Source organism: Erythrolamprus reginae, chromosome 13, assembly GCF_031021105.1.
Source record: "Erythrolamprus reginae isolate rEryReg1 chromosome 13, rEryReg1.hap1, whole genome shotgun sequence".
Taxonomy (NCBI): domain Eukaryota; kingdom Metazoa; phylum Chordata; class Lepidosauria; order Squamata; family Dipsadidae; genus Erythrolamprus; species Erythrolamprus reginae.
The window spans coordinates 2,826,403-2,843,380 of NC_091962.1; the positions used below are offsets into that span (position 1 = coordinate 2,826,403).

The window sequence follows — 16,978 nt, forward strand, 5'->3', positions numbered from 1 at the left end:
CAGTAGCTTTGCTACAAAACTATGTGATCGGGCTTGATAAATTGACAGTTACTTGAAAATTAATAATTACGATTGGCCTTGATACATTGACACTTAAAGCTTGAAAATGTATGCAGAATGTGTAACTCCTTGCCATCAGAACATGTTAATATAAGGCAACTGGCAGTTGGAGCAGAGTTCTTTTCAGGTGGGGAGAGGGAGTAGAACATAGAAACATAGAAGACTGACGGCAGAAAAAGACCTCATGGTTCATCTAGTCTGCCCTTATACTATTTTCTGTATTTTTTCTTAGGATGGATATATGTTTATCCCAGGCATAAACTGTGGATCCACAGTTACTGTGGATTTATCTACCACGTCTGCTGGAAGTTTGTTCCAAGGATCTACTACTCTTTCAGTAAAATAATATTTTCTCAAGTTGCTTTTGATCTTTCCCCCAACTAACTTCAGATTGTGTCCCCTTGTTCTTGTGTTCACTTTCCTATTGAAAACACTTCCCTCCTGGACCTTATTTAACCCTTTAACATATTTAAATGTTTCGATCATGTCCCCCCTTTTCCTTCTGTCCTCCAGACTATACAGGTTAAGTTAATTAAGTCCTTCCTGTAGTGTCTGGAGGGCAGAAGGAAAAGGGGGGACATGATCAAAACATCTAGCATCAGAGTGTGTTAATTACGTCTCACTCCTTAGCATCAGAGCACGATAATTAATATAATGCTGTATAAGAAATACTAATGATCTGATGGCCATTTCGAAAAATTTAAGAAAAATCCTTTCTTGGAAGCCAAGAGGAAGTTTCAAGTCTGTGGGCTTTACAGTTCTGGAAATGTCATGATGAGATTTACGAAGCAGGAAAAAAGCTAAGATAGAGACCATTAATGATTTAGGACCACAGCTCTTTGCAACTTTTTTTATTATTATTATTATATTTTTCTCTAAAAAAGCATATACACCATAGCTCCAAGTGGATAAAAAACAGAGATATGTCAAAAATAAATAAAGATTTGGCAGAGCAAGCCTCCTTTTCTGAAAGACATAAAAAAAGGGGGATCTACTAGGGACAGGGATCTCCAACCTTGGCAATTTTAAGCCTTCGATTCACAGAAATCCCCAGCCCCTTTGGCAACTTTAAGCTTGGAGGACTTCAACTCCCAGAATTCCCCAGCCAGCTTCTGGGAGTTGAAGTCTGCCAGGCTGAAAGCTGCCAAGGTTGGAGACCCCTGCACTAGGGGGCTGCACGTCAGCCTCTCTTCCACCTGCTCAGCCAGCCATTGGCTACAAACGGAGTCTCGCCCTCTGCTCCTCCTGCGTCCTGGCCCTTCGCCCCTTCCGAGGGTCTTCCTGGGAGGCGAAGTGGTAGAGCAGCAGATCGGAGGGTGGCCGCGTATCTGACCGTAAATGAATGGGATGGGATGGGAAAGCCCCCCTGGTCCGATCTACAACTCACCGCAACCAACTTGTGACAGCCAGCTGGCCATGGGACAATTTATTGCAGGACAAGAGTTACACTGATATTGAACAAATAGTAGAATAGAATCATGAAAGAAAGGACGGGAGGGACAAAAGTGAAACATGAATGACAAAAATTAAAATAATGTTTTAACTATCTTAAATAATAATTTTTAAGGTGCGTATAAGACGCACCTTAGTTTTTGGGGAGGAGAAAATTGGGGGGGAATCTACCTACCAAGGTATTCATCTGGCTATCGTCCTTAATCTGGTCAGCTTCAGCACATTGTTTTATCCCCTGGTTAGGGCTGAAAAAACCTTTTTCGGAGGGAGTAGCAATGAAAACAAGCCTGCAAAGACTTAGGGCTGAAAAAAAACTACTTTGGAGGGTGTAGCAATGAAGACAAGGCTGCAAAGACTTAGGGCTGGAAAAAAAACTTTTGATGGAGTAGCAATGAAAACAAGGCTGGAAAAAAAACCTCCTTCGGTGGGAGTAGAAATAAAAAAACTCCTGCGGGGAGGGACGATTGTTAGCCACTCAATAGGGCTGAAAAAACCTTTTTCGGAGGGAGTAGCAATGACATTATAAGTCACACCCAAATTTTCACCCTCTTTGGGCGGGGGGAGAAGGTGCGTCTTATACTCCCAAAAAATATGGTAAATTGAATCGTCGAATTGTCCCTCCTGTGTTGTCCTGCAGCAAGTTGGCCGTGGGGTTTGGCTTGGCTGAATTGGCTGTGGAGTTGGTTATGGTGACGTTGGCCACGGGGAGTCGGCAAAAAGTCGCACGACAATCAGGTAGTATTCCAATGCAACTTCCGCCTCCTCTGGGAAATAAGACAGAAAAGTTAAAATGTTAAAACTTGCAAAATTGCAAGTTCCCGTCATTCGCTCTCAGATCGTAATTGGCCGTCGACTCCCTCGCGGCAGGGCTTCCGTGGCGGAGGCTCGACCCGCTGGCGGGCTGAGGAGGCAGGAGAGGAGGCTTGGCAGCTGGACTCGGAAAGCTTCAAACTGAAAAACACACGCACGCGCGCACGCACACACACACACAAACTCAGGACACATACATAAATATATAAATAAGCTGTGCAACAGACGATGCACTGCCCCTTGCGCACGTTCGCACGGGCGCAAAGGAGGTGCAACCTTCATTTAGTCCTCGGGGGGGGGGAGGTGTTGGCGGTGGGTCGGAAATACAGAGAAAAAGATCTTTGGAGTCGCGTTATGTACAAAAACTGAAAATATAGATTATCGCAATATAGATTATGCATATATAGATAAAGGTGGATAGATCTTTTTCTGTTGTTGTTGTTGTTCTCTGTACAGGATTGGTTGGGAATACTTTGGGGAAATAAGGAGATCTGAAGTGTACAAAAAATATATATATCGTAACAGCAACAACGGCCTGCTGGACTGCACGAACGGCCTGCACGAACGGTGGGATTTTTGAGGGCAGTGTTGGCAGGCGATCCCTTGGTGCCTTAACCTCCCCTAGGGTAGGAAACACGCCCCCCCCTCCCAAAGTCCAATCCAAGCAGGCAGTATCAAACTCCCCAAAGTCCACCCTACGGTGGCACGATGGCAGTTCTGGTTGGGCTCCAGAGGCGTTAAAAAATAGATCCAAATTTAAGGAGTGTCCGAGAAGAGTCGTCTTCCGTCCTGGGCTTCACAGAAGTCGGGGTTCAAGGGTTGCACCTTGCAGCTGAAACCTCCTTGGACAAGGTATCCTCTGTAGCTTTGCCGGCCCTCAATCCCAGGAGCGGCCAAATGGCCCATCTCTTTGTAGAGATTTCCAAAACGGAAGGTTTAGCTGGAGGGAGCACGGGTGAGCAGACAGGGGATCCCGGACGCCGAAGTGCGATGTTTTCTGCTTGTGGGAATTTCCTCAAAGGTAACGCCATTTCTTAGCAGAGAGGTCAGGTGCTTCTTGTAACGTTTACAAGGGGTTTTTTTTGTGCAACCTGGTGCAGCTTCTGACGTTCACTCCCAAGTTCAGACAGGGAAGAAAAAAGGTTTTACGTGGGCAGGAATACAAATTAACTTTATAAATCGAAACGGCCCACAAATTTAAGTTTCGTTACGGGGATAGCCATGCGTGGGAAGCCCGTGGCCCTCAACCGCAAGCCCGATCTCACCGACTTGGGTGTTATCTGCAGCCTGGCAATGCCAGGCTTAGGCAGCCTCCTGACCATGGTCTTCACCAGCGTTGTAAAGGAACCACAGTTTCACCGGCATTTGTTATTATGATCATGATTTGTTGGACAAGCCCCCAACTGCCTGTTTTGTACCAGGCGACATCCTGCATCGCTTCGTGGGAACCCAGCCGAGGTTAAATCATAGTACTGTTAAATAAATGAGACAGAGAGAAAGAAAAAGACAGAGACAGAGAGAGAGACACACACACACACACAGAGAGAGAAAGACAGAGAGGGACAAAGAAAGAGAGAGACAGACAGACAGACACACAAAGACAGACACAGAGAAAGACAGAGAGGGGCAAAGAGAGAAAGAGACAGAGAGAAAGACAGAGACAGAGAGAAAGACAGAGAGGGACAAAGAGAGAAAGAGAGAGAGACAGAGAGACAAAGAGAGACAGAGAAAGACAGACTGGGACAAAGAGAGAAAGAGAGAGAGACAAACAAACAAACAAACAGACAGACAGTGAGAGAAAGACAGACATAGAAAAACAGATAGAGAGGGACAAAGAGAAAGAGAGAGAGAGAGAGACAGACAGACAGACAGACAGACAGGGAAAGACAGACAGAGAGGAACAAAGAGAGAAAGAGAGAGACAGAGACAGAGAGGGAAAGAGAGAGAGACAGAGAGCGAATGGGAAGGAACAGAATACAGTGGAATTTTCTGTGCAAAACTCGGAATTCCCTTGTTATACCTTCGAACCTCTAAAGAGGTTGCCGTTCTTTTTTAAGTACAGAAAAATACACATTTATGGATTTGGGAGTAGGGAAACATTTGGTTGGAAGGTTGGCCCAGAGCTTCCATATATATGTGGGATGCTCCTTCCCGACAACAGAGCTCTGAAGTATCTAAAAAAAACCCCGGTAAACATTCATATTGGGCCTCAATTGGTCTAGCCAGGATCCTTAAAAAAAAGAATGTTTTGTTTTCACACGATCAAAGGAAGGAGCCGATTTTTGTGATGCCCCGAAAGACATTCTCAATTCAAAATATTCGAACCTTCAAACCTCAAAACGCAGAGCTTTAAAAACACGGTTCCTTCGGAGTTGGGTCAGAAAGCTTTCGGTCTGACGAATCTCTCGTCGGGGCTTGAACTCGCGTGGTCGTGGGACCACCTGTTCTGAGTTCTGGATTTTCAAAATGCTCCTCTCGAGGCACTGTGAGGTCACCCAATCCAGCCCACCTTCACCTGGGTTTCCGTAGCTTAAGAAAAGAAAAATAAATAAAATAAATCCGGATTTTTTTTCCCTCTGTCACTCGGGACCGATTAGAGGAGGTCGTCGGGTGCCCCCTTCGTCGTCCCCTTTGCCGGCCAAAATTTAGCTGTGATTCTTTTCATTCGGAGACCGGTTGCAGTCGCCAGGGACCAAAAACTGGGTTCCGTCCAGGCAGAGTTTTTTTTTAAAAAAAATGGCATAATTTTGCAGAAGGCGGCCCAGCTGCCGACACGTCACTTCAGTTGCCAAAATTCCTGCCCTCCTCTAGAGGAATGGATTTCCGTCCCGCCGAAGGGCGTATCGGCTTTTAATCCAGCGAAATGATGTCCGCGCCGACATCCGGGCAAAGCCGGGCTGTTTCCCATGGGGCCGTGGCTCTCCCGCAGGCTGGCCGTGGGCGAAGAGACCACGTTGTTCATGCGGCTGCCGGTGGGGGAGCCGACCCCGCTGTGGGATCCCACCACGATGGGAGCCAGGGGGCTCATGAAATGCGGGGAGGGCCCCTGGTACTGGAAAAAGTGGCTGAGGGAGTCCTGCTCGTCCAGGGACGTGATGACCGAAGGGCTGTAATGCTGCAAGAGGGAGAGAAACATAGAAACATAGAAAGATTGACGGCAGAAAAAGACCTCCTGGTCCATCTAGTCTGCCCTTATACTATTTTACTGTATTTTATCTTAGGGTGGATCTGTGTTTATCCCAGGCATGTTTAAATTCAGTCACTGGGGATTGACCAACCACCTCTGCTGGAAGTTTGCTCCAAGCATCTACTACTCTGTCAGTCAAATAATATATTTCTCAGGTTGCTTCTCATCTTTCCACCAACTAACCTCAGATTGGGCCCCCTTGTTCTTGTGTTCACTTTCCTATTAAAAAAAAACACCCCTCCTGAACCTTATTTAACCCATTGACATATTTAAATGTTTCAATCATGTCCCCCCTTTTCCTTCTGTCCTCCAGATTATACAGATGGAGTTCATGAAGTCTTTCCTGATACGTTTTATGCTTAAGACCTTCCACCCTTTTTGTAGCCCGTCTTTGGACCCATTCAATTTGATCCATATCTTTTTGTAGGTGAGGTCTCCAGAACTGAGCTCAGTATTATTCCAAATGTGGTCTCACCAGTGCTCTCTACAGTGGGATCAAACACTTAGGGGGAAAAAAACATTTAGAAAAAAAAACATTTACTGGCTCAAAGTTTTGACTCAGCCTCCCGTCCTTCCGAGGCGGGTAAAATGGGGACCCTGATTGTTGGCAGCAAGAGGCCAACTCTGTAAACCACTTAGAGAGGGCTGTAGAGGTACTATGAAGAAGTATATAACTTCCTTCCTTCCTTCCTTCCTTCCTTCCTTCCTTCCTTCCTTCCTTCCTTCCTTCCTTCCTTCCTTCCTTCCTTCCTTCCTGTCGGAATGCAGTATTGCAGGCAAACTCTGCCCACAGTTAGGAGTTTAATCCTGGCTATCTCCAGGTTGATTGTGCCTTCCATTCAGCCTTGGGGGCAAGAAGCCAAGTCTGTAAAACCTTGTGAAGTGATATATAAGTGCTATTTATTTCCTTCCTTCCTTCCTTCCTTCCTTCCTTCCTTCCTTCCTTCCTTCCTTCCTTCCTTCCTTCCTTCCTTCGAGCCTCGGTGGCATAGTGGTTAGAGTACAGCTGTGCAAGCTACTTCTGCTGATCACCGGCTGCCAGCAGTTTGGGAGATCGAATCTCAGTAGGCTCAAGGTTGACTCAGTTTTACATCCTTCCAAGGTTGATAAATGAGGACCAAAATTGTTGGGGGCAATATGCTGACTCACTGTAAACCACTTAGAGAGAGCTGTAAAGCACTGTGCAGCGGTATATAAATCTAAATGCTAAATGTTATTCCTTCCTTCCTTCCTTCCTTCCTTCCTTTCCTCCCTCCCTCCTTCCACTCCATCCATCCGAGGTGGGTAAAATGGGGACCCAGATTGTTGGGGGCAAGAGGCCAAATCTGTAAACTGCTTAGTAAGGGATATAAAGCACCCTGGAGCAGGATCTACGTCTAAGTGCCATTGCTATTGCTATTCTGTTCTTGTTTGAGCTGAGAACACTCCCAACAGCTGTTCTGAACTCTGAACCATGCAAGCTGCGAATGCTCCAATGCTGGAAGCTTTTAAGAAGAGGATGGATAACCATCTGTCTGTAGGGTTTCCTGCCTAAGCAGGGGGTTGGACTAGAAGACCTCCAAGGTCCCTCCCGTCTCTGTTGTTGTTATTATTACTAAGCCTGAAAAGAGCTTGAAGGCCTAGGAAAGTAAGCTTGCTCAGTTATCCAAGCGATTACATACACTGTGCAGATAGAGAAAAAAAGAAACATCCCATTTTAACAATCTTTCCGTGGGCTTCAAATAATGAATGGAGGGTTGGCAGATAAAAGACATGAGAAGGAACATACCTGATTTTCACTTTGAAGGAAGGAAAACAAATCCAGACCTAGAAAAATGGGGGGGGGGGGGGGGGAGATCTTTATTATTATTATTATTATTATTATCATCATCATCATCATCATCATCATTAGATTTCTATGCCGCCCCTCTACGAAAACTCGGGGCGGCTCACAGAGTAGATACAGGCATAAATATATAGCACAAATCTAATAATTTTAAAAAAAACTAAAACCCCTAATGTAATACACAATGATACAGTCTAATTACACCAGACACAACATTTATTAATTTAGTAATACACAATGATGCAGTCTAATTACACCAGACACGACATTTATTAATTTAGTAACGCTCTCTACATGGGGCTACCATTGAAAAGTGTTCGGAAACTTCAGATCGTGCAGAATGCAGCTGCGAGAGCAATCATGGGCTTCCCCAAATATGCCCATGTTACACCAACACTCCGCAGTCTGCATTGGTTGCTGATCAATTTCTGGTCACAATTCAAAGTGATGGTTATGACCTATAAAGCCCTTCATGGCATCGGACCAGAATATCTCCAGGACCGCCTTTTGCCGCACGAATCCCAGCGACCGATTAGGTCCCAGAGAGTTGGCCTTCTCCGGGTCCCGTCGACTAAACAATGCCGTTTGGCAGGTCCCAGGGGAAGAGCCTTCTCTGTGGCGGCCCTGACCCTCTGGAACCAGCTCACCCCTGAGATTAGAACTGCCCCCACCCTCCTGGCCTTTCGTAAACTCCTTAAAACCCACCTCTGTCGTCAGGCATGGGGGAATTGAGATAACTTCCCCAGGCCTATATTGTTTATGTATGGTATGTTGTGTGCATGTTTTTTTTAATTATGGGTTTTTAGTTTTAATTATTAGATTTGTATTGTACATTGTTTTTCTATTACTGTTGTGAGCCGCCCCGAGTCTACGGAGAGGGGCGGCATACAAATTTAATTAATAAATAAATAAATAAATAATATTTATTGGTCAGAGGGGCAAGGTCTAATTAATGGTAAAATAAATGTACTAAACTAGAGGAAAAGATTTTTTTTTTTTAAAAAATGACAACCAAAGTCAAGAATTAATTAATTCTTTCCTCTTCATGCAACCACCCTTCCCAATTTCCACGGTACTACTGTAATTGTGGCAGACCAAAGTCTCTAACAAGTGATGGCTTCAGCCTGACAGAGCCCAGAAGAATCTTTCTTTGTAATTAACTTGAGATGGAGGTCACTGGGGTTATTATTATTATTATTATTATTATTTATTAGATTTGTATGCCGCCCCTCTCCGGAGACTTGGAGTGGCTTACAACAACAATACATAGTATTAATGGTTAAAAAAGACAGTTTAAAACCCCATTATAAAAAACTGTCATGCATCCCATACACAAACCATACATAAAATGAAACGACTCAGGGGAATCAATTCCCCCATGCCTAACAGCAGAGGTGGGTTTTTAGGAGTTTGCGAAAGGCAAGGAGGGTGGGGGAAGTTCTGATCTCCGGAGGGAGTTCGTTCCAGAGGGTCGGGGCCACCACAGAGAAGGCTCTTCCCCTGGGCCCCGCCAGGCGACATTGTTTCGTCGACGGGACCCGGAGAAGGCCAACTCTGTGGGACCTAATCGGTCACTGGGATTCATGCGGCAGAAGGCGGTCCCGGAAATATTCTGGTCCGATGCCATGAAGGGCTTTATAGGTCATAACCAACACTTTGAATTGTGACCGGAAACTGATCGGCAACCAATGCAGACTGCGGAATGTTGGTGTAACATGGGCATATTTAGGGAAGCCCATGATTGCTCTCGCAGCTGCATTCTGTATGATCTGAAGTTTCCGAACACTCTTCAAAGGTAGCCCCATGTAGAGAGCGTTACCATGAGGGCATGAGTGACTGTGAGCAGTGAGTCCCGGTCCAGATAGGGCCGCAACTGGTGCACCAGGCGAACCTGGGCAAACGCCCCCCTCACCACAGCTGAAAGATGGTTCTCTCATGTTAGCTGTGGATCAAGGAGGACGCCCAAATTGAGGTGGGGCATCTGGGCTTGTCGACCACGCAAGGGTCTTGGCCCCCTTGAGGGTTGCGTTCACACAAAAAGCTGAAACCCGTCAAAAGGCCGAGAAGCCACAAATACCTGCTGTTGTACATACTCCTGGTCAGTTGGAGGATGATGAAGAAGTTGAGGACTCTGATACAGATAGTGTTTATGAATTAGTGATGGGCCCCGGGTTTCAGGTAGTAGAACAGGTGGGAGGCCAGCCACAGGATGGGGCTATGAGTTGAGGATCTAGTGAGGATCCTAGCGGGTGTTCTGGTTTCTGGTAGAACTTTAGCTATTACAAATAACTCTTAGTAAATGCAGTATTTCATAAACAAAGAAACTCCATCTTTATTTCTCTTCCCTTCCGTATTCAAAATACAGTTCATACTAGCACATTCCTCTTCCTCCCGTTATCTTTCTTAATTGCATTCCTCATGCATTCCTCCCAGCCTTCTCCTTTAACAAGATTTAGGTACTCATAGCATGATTCAAAAACAGCAGAAATGACTGTAAAATAACACAGAATGCATTTGCTTGCTTGGGAACTGAACGGAAACACCTTCCATTTTAGCCCTACAACGTTGAAACTCCACCCTTCTTCCCCACTGACCCCCTGACGTACCAAATACATCACTCCAGTATTTAACCCATTCCTCCCCTTAATATCTTCTCCCAAACACCTGTTCCTTATGTTTTTGGACCCTTCTGAATTTTGGATCGACCCAGCGAACGTCTGATTCTTCCTCGCTAGATTCTGGACTCATAGCAACATCCTGTGGCTGGCCTCCCACCGGTTCTACTACCTGTAACCCCGGACCCACCACTAATTCATAAACACTATCTGTATCAGAGTCCTGAAGTTCTTCATCATCCTCCAACTGACCAGGAGTATGTACAACAGTCTGTGGCTGGTTGGCTGGTTGGGTTGGTGGGGCTGTCTGGACTGGTTTGCTGTTTGGGCACAAACAGGCTTGTTTCCGCAAATGCAAGCTCTGATAACCTGGAACCTTGACGTCCCGCTTACCTTGGATATCGGAAGGGACGGAATATGAAGGGTGGTAGTCGGACAGCGGGAGGCTGGAGAGGTAATCGCTGCCCACTGCAGCCATCGGAGGACTCCTCAGCACGGAGGAAGGCTGGTGGTCTGTGCTTAAAACCCTGAAAGGAAAGGAAAGGTTAGCGGAGTTGTAAGGGAATACAGCGATACCTTGTCTTACGAACTTAATTGGTTCCAGGAGGAGGTTCGTAAGGTGAAAAGTTCGTAAGACGAAACAATGTTTCCCATAGGAATCAAAGCAAATAATGCGTGCAAATCCTTCAGGAAAATCCCAAACTTTAGAAGGGAGGCGAACGGAGGGCAGGGAGGAGCAGCTAAAGGGGGCGGGTGGAAGAAGCAAGGCTAGGCTAAAGGGTGAGTGGGAAGGAAGAAAGGCAAGGGGGGCGCCCCTCCCTTTCCTTTCTTCAAAAGACACCCTTTCAGTGCCTCTGCAAGCACTCCGTTCTCCTAGCTTTGTTAATGCAAACTCTTTCCGTCTCTAAGTCGCCCCTCCCTTTTCTTTCTTCAAAAAAGAAAAAAAAAGAAACCCCTTCATCCCAGAAGCAGCGGCTTGTGTTCGTAAGGTGAAAATAGTTCGGAAGAAGAGGCAAAAAAATCTTAAACACCGGGTTCGTATCTCGAAAAGTTCGTTAGAAGAGGCGTTCGTAAGACGAGGTACCACTGTATTTGCAGCAGGCTTTGGGGGGGGGATTCTATTTCGTTTTGGGGGGGGGGATTGAGAATCAGAAGCCTGTGGGGGGAGGAGATGAGTGGGTCTTCTACTTCCCCCCCCCCATTGTTTTTTATTGCATTTTTAAATTTGGGCAGTTTTCAGCAATTGTGGTCAGATGATATGTCAAATAATGATGGGAGAGATAAATTGCCCCTCAACACCACCACCACCCCAAACTCAGGCAAGGCGTGGGTCTTCCAAAGAAGATGACATACCAAAGAATGGGTTCCAAAATTCCAAAGGATATGAATCAGTCAATCAATCAGGATAGAACTGGAAGGGACCCTTGGAGGTCTTCTAGTCCAACCCCCTGCTCAGGCAGGAAAACCTAGACCGTTCCAGACGAATGGCTCTCCAGTCTCTTCTTGAAAGCCTCCAGTGAATAAAGCATTATCTAAATAAGGAGGGTCCAGCTGCACATCCAGGCTTTAAAAATTAATCTGTGTCGTATTAAGATTTTATGGATCAAGGCCGCTCCGTGGGTAATGATGGGGAAAAGGGAAGAAGAATGAGGGGGCAACTGAAAGGAGGCACGATTGAGAGTCAGAAGACCCAGGCCCAGTTCAGAAGGGTTCTCTCTCTCTGTCTCTCTCTCTTTCCCTGTCTCTTCTTCTGTCTCTCCCTCCCTCCTCCTTTCTCTCTCCTCTCCTTTTCTCTCTCCCACCCTTTCTCTCCTTCCCTCCTCTTTTTTCTCTCTCTTCTCTCCTTCCCTCCCTCCTTCTGTCTCTCCTTCCCTCTTTTTCTCTCCCTCCTTCTCTCCTTCCTTCCCTCCTTCTCTCTCTTTTTTCCTCCTTCCTTCTCTCCTGGAGAGCCGTTTGTTCCTGAGGAAATAAGGACCCCTTGCTTTGGGACACACTAGAAGACCTCTAAGATTCCCTTGCAGCCCTATGTCCCAAGATCTTTCCCATAATGAAGTCTGGCTAATAGCAATCGCATTTCGACTTATATACCGCTCCCTAGTGATTTTACAGCCCCCTCTAAGCCGCTTTATAGAATCAGCCTCTTGCCCTCCAACAATCCGGGTCCTCATTTGACCCACCTGGGAAGGATGGAAGGCTGAGTCAACCTTGAGCCGGTGGTGAGATTTGAACTGCTGAACTACAGCTAGCGGTTAGCTGAAGTAGCCTGCAGTGCTGCGCTCTAACCACTGCGCCACCCAGTCTAAAAGAATTCAGCCAAGCTGGAGGAGGCCCACCTACCCTTTTGGTCCCGCTGCCGATGGGATGGCTGCGATGGCGACCGGACAGACTTTCTTGGCAGGGGATTCCTCTTCGTCTGAAGAGCTATCCAAGGTCAGGTCGATCACCTCCACCTTCTTCTTGCTTTCGGGCAGTTGCTTGCCGTCCGAACTTACGGTGTACAGGGAGGCTGTAACACAACGGCGACAATGCTCAGTATTTGTCGCAGTGGTGTATAAAACGCACCAAGATTTTTTTTTTTTAAAAAAGATATGTTTTATTAATTTTCAAAAGACAAACATAACAGCCATAACATAGAACATTTAGTGGAGCTACAGTCGCTCTGCTCAAAGTGGACGTCATCATAGAAACATAGAAGTCTGACGGCAGAAAAAGACCTCCTGGTCCATCTAGTCTGCCCTTATACTATTTTCTGTATTTTATCTTAGGATGGATATATGTTTATCCCAGGCATGTTTAAATTCAGTTACTGTGGATTTATCTACCACGTCTGCTGGAAGTTTGTTTCAAGGATCTACTACTCTTTCAGTAAAATAACATTTTCTCATGTTGCTTTTGATCTTTCCCCCCAACTAACTTCAGATTGTGTCCCCTTGTTCTTGTGTTCACTTTCCTATTAAAAACACTTCCCTCCTGAACCTTATTTAACCCTTTAACATATTTAAATGTTTCGATCATGTCCCCCCTTTTCCTTCTGTCCTCTAGACCAGGGGTCCCCAACCACCGGGCCGTGGACCAGTACCGGGCCGCGGGGCATGTTTCACCGGTCCGTGGAGTCAGCAGCTGCCGGCCCTCATGCCGCCACCCCCTCCCTCCAGCGCTTCGCCTCCCGCCGGGCAAGAGGCCTCGGGAGGCAGGTTCTGCCGGCCACAGGACGATGGATGGGACAGAGGGGCAGGAAGGACCGAGAGGCTCAAGCCTCTTTTGGCTTCTGCCGCGGGGCGCTTTTGCGTTTTTGGCTGGGGGGAGGCAGGAGGGCCAGCCTGACCCCCTCTCTCCAGCGCTTAGCTCCCGCTGGGCAAGAGGGCTTGGGAGGCAGGTTCTGCCGGCCACAGGACGATGGCGGGAAAGAGGGGCGGGGAGGACCAGCACCCCCATGCTTAATCCCGCCCCCAACCACGCCCCTTTCCGCCCCCACTGGGCCATAGAAAAATTGTCTTGCTGAAACTGGTCCCTGGTGGAAAAAACGTTGGGGACCACTGCTCTAGACTATACAGATTGAGTTCATGAAGTCTTTCCTGATATGTTTTATGCTTAAGACCTTCCACCATTCTTGTAGCCCGTCTTTGGACCCGTTCAATTTTGTCAATATCTTTTTGTAGGTGAGGTCTCCAGAACTGAACACAGTATTCCAAATGTGGTCTCACCAGCACTCTATATAGCGGATCATAATCTCCCTCTTCCTGCTTGTTATACCTCTAGCTATGCAGCCAAGCATCGTAATAATAAAAGAAAAACTTCGTCTATAAAATGCATGAAAATATATAAAGTGAAAATATCAGTTTTAACGTAATAAATCTAAACCTATATAAAAGTTTATAAAGATATATATATATATATATATATATATATATATATAAAAATTTAAGAGAAGAAGAATTTATATTTATATTAGTGAATAATAATTAAAACGCACCAAGATTTCAAAGAGGTAAGTAAGAAACAAAATACGTTTTTTCTCCTTCCTGGCCTCAAGGAGCCTCCCAAACCCTCTGCACACCTTGTTTTTTGCAAAAGTAGACCAGTTTTTCACCTTTTGTGAAAGTGGGGTGTGCAGAGAGTTTGGGAGGCCAGCAGAGGGGGCTAGGCAGCGAAGGGCCACCATTCCCGCATGCGCAGAAGCCCAGTTCCCACTTACGCATGCACAGCAGCCGAATCTCGCCCGAGGATGCGCGATTTATAGCTTTTTTCGCTTCCGCGAATGTTCAGAAGCAAAAAAGCTGGAAAGCAAAAATAAGGATAAATTACCCCCACCGTGTGCCCTGCCTATTTGCCTACCCCTATCGTAAGCAGAGGCTCCATGGCAAGAAGATGGCATGCGGTGTGGGGAGGAGGCCAGGCGGCCCCGAACTCCAGCTGCAGGGCTGTTCTGTTCTCTCCCACGCCGCAGTTATCTCTCGGCGCAGCGATGGCGCCCTGAGCGAGTCGTGGCCTTCGGGAGCACAGCGCTGCTGCTCCCAAAGGCCAGGAATCACTCGGGGCACCATCACCGCACCAAGAGATGCCTGCGGTGCAGGAGAGCAGAAAGCAGGCCACACAGCCGGAGCTCGGGCAGGGCCACTTTTGTTGTTGGCCCCAGCTGCTGCTCTAGGCGCCGCAGTGAGATTGTGCGCATGTGAAGCAGACGAAATCTCACATGGGCATCCTCCAGGCAGCTAAAATTGCCATTTTATTTGCTTCTGTGTATGCATGGAAGCAAAAAAAACCCAGTAATTTTTACCAGAATTGCACCTATTTATTTATTGGATTATTTATTTATTTATTTGCTTGTTTGTTTATTTATTTATTTTTCCAAAGCATGATATCACGATCTTTCGAGATTGAAGGATGCCAGTGACAATGAATGATCGCATAATATTTGCTTATCCATTTCAGTGAACCTTCTTTATGTAATTAATCATTCTCTAATGTTTTTAAACTTCTAATTTATTTATTTATTTATTTATTTGATTTTTATGCCGCCCTTCTCCTTAGACTCAAGGCGGCTTACAACATGGTAGCAATAGCACTTTTTAACAGAGCCAGCCGGGTCCTCATTTGACCCACCTCGGAAGGATGGAAGGCTGAGTCAACCTTGAGCCGGTGATGAGCTTTGAACCGCTGTCCTGCAGATCTACAGTCAGCTTCAGTGGCCCGCAGTACAACACTCTACCTGCTGCGCCACCCCGGCTCTGTGCTTGCACGCCCGGCGGCAATGGAGCTAACCTACATGTTCCATTGCCGCCACCGGAACAGTGTTCGTGCCATTCCGGCACCAGGGCCATTCCTGGGGTGGGGGGGAAGGCAAAAATGCCCCCTTTTTTGTGAAAAACAGCCCGATTTTGCCTCCTCCTGGCCCTCAGGAACACTTTGCAGGCCTAACAAACCCTCTGCGCACTCCATTTTTCCAAAAAAAGCAGGGGCAGGGCTTCTGGAGGCCAAAACTGGCTGTATTCGATGTATAGATGCACCGACATTTCTACCCTGTTTGGGGGGTGTTGTGGTTGGCTCTGGCCCAGCTCCTGCCCCAAGAAATGTGCAGGTAGATGTGGGGGAAACATCCACATGCCACAGGCCTATTTTGCTCCCGATGGAATCTGCTGACGAAGCCTCCTCTGACCAAGGAAGCGTGAATGACAGGGAAGAGGGAGTTTGGCCGACAGCCCAGGAGGAGATCAATCGTCTGTATCATCCTTGGATTCTGAACAAGAATTAATGACACATCCACACATGTGTAGAGTGATGCATACGAGGCAACAACTGAAGGATTATTACAAGAGAAAATGAGGCCACCTGTGGTTGGGTGGGGCTGCTGTAATTAGTGCTACAGATAAAAGTGCAACCTGGCGTTTTAGCCTCATGGCAGTTTATCTGATTCATTGTTTCGTCAAGATTGTGGTTTTTGTGCTGTTCAAGATTGTGTGTGGACTCTCTGGACTTTAGAATTGGACTCAATTTCCCAGTTATTGGGTGAGCAATTGGATTGCATTTCACCTGTGCCTTGTGTGTACCAGAAAATCCCCTTGACATTTAAAAAGGGAGCTGTTTCTGTTTTTCTGTTTATAAAAACTTTTGGGTTTTCCTTTTATCGTGTGGTGTGTGTCTTCCTGGACTAATTACCCTGCAATTACGGGAGGTTGAAACACACCGGCAGAACAACTGGACCCACCAGAAGTTGGCTGTTTCCGGCCTCCAGAGGGCCTCCAGGGAGTGGGGGAAGATGTTTTTGCCCTCCCCAGGCATTGAATTATGGTTGTGGGCACTCGGGCCTGTGCGACAGCGCACACGCACGCTCTTTCGGCACCCGAGGGGGAAAAAGGTTCACTATCACTGGTCCAGCCCAACGCTGTGAGCACCACAGCTGCAAAACAAGAAATCCAGAAAGAATGCAAGGAATCCAGGAAAGCTCAACCGGCTGCAGGTTTGTGGGAGTGCCCAGAGTCTATTCTGGAGATGGACGGCTTTATAAATCCAATAAATTGAATTGAATTGAGAGCTTTTCTCCAGGATGGAGAGTAAACAGGACGTTAGGGGCAAAGCTGGTGCCAATAAAGGGACTCGTACCGATTCTCCAGCCTTCGTGCTACATTAGTTTTAGTTTGTTAGTTTAGTTTTATTGGATTTAAACTCGGGGCGGCTAACAGCAATCATAAACAGTATACAGTGTTCCCTCGATTTTCGCGGGTTCGAACTTCGCGAAAAGCCTATACCACGGTTTTTCAAAAAATATTAATTAAAAAATACTTTGCAGTTTTTTTCCTATACCACGGTTTTTCCCACCCAATGACGTCATATGTCATCGCCAAACTAATGATTTTTGCAAATAAATAACAAAAAATAATAATTATTGTTAATAAATAATTATGTTTATAAATATCAGGATCACTAAGTGTCTTATTCAATGGTGAGTACCAGTAATAATGGTGAGTAAATGGTTGTTAAGAGAATGGGAAATGGTAATTTAGGGGTTTAAAGTGTTAAGGGATGGCTTGG

The 16,978-nt window shown here is 46.3% G+C and overlaps 2 protein-coding genes across 3 annotated transcripts in view; one reads left to right on the plus strand and one right to left on the minus strand.

Moving 5' to 3' along the window:
- Positions 1–16,978, plus strand: part of FRMD8 (FERM domain containing 8) — a 543,310-nt gene that overhangs the window by 93,302 nt on the left and 433,030 nt on the right. The window lies entirely within an intron of this gene.
- Positions 897–16,978, minus strand: part of PIAS3 (protein inhibitor of activated STAT 3) — a 68,956-nt gene continuing 52,874 nt past the window's right edge. For both annotated transcript variants that reach the window (XM_070766666.1, XM_070766665.1), the window contains exons 11-14: positions 12,287–12,455; positions 10,343–10,476; positions 7,278–7,315; positions 897–5,437 (exon numbers count right to left, since the gene is read on the minus strand). In XM_070766666.1, coding sequence (XP_070622767.1) covers positions 5,099–5,437; positions 7,278–7,315; positions 10,343–10,476; positions 12,287–12,455 — 680 coding nt within the window. In that variant the 3' untranslated portion in view covers positions 897–5,098. The remainder of the gene's footprint in view (positions 5,438–7,277; positions 7,316–10,342; positions 10,477–12,286; positions 12,456–16,978) is intronic.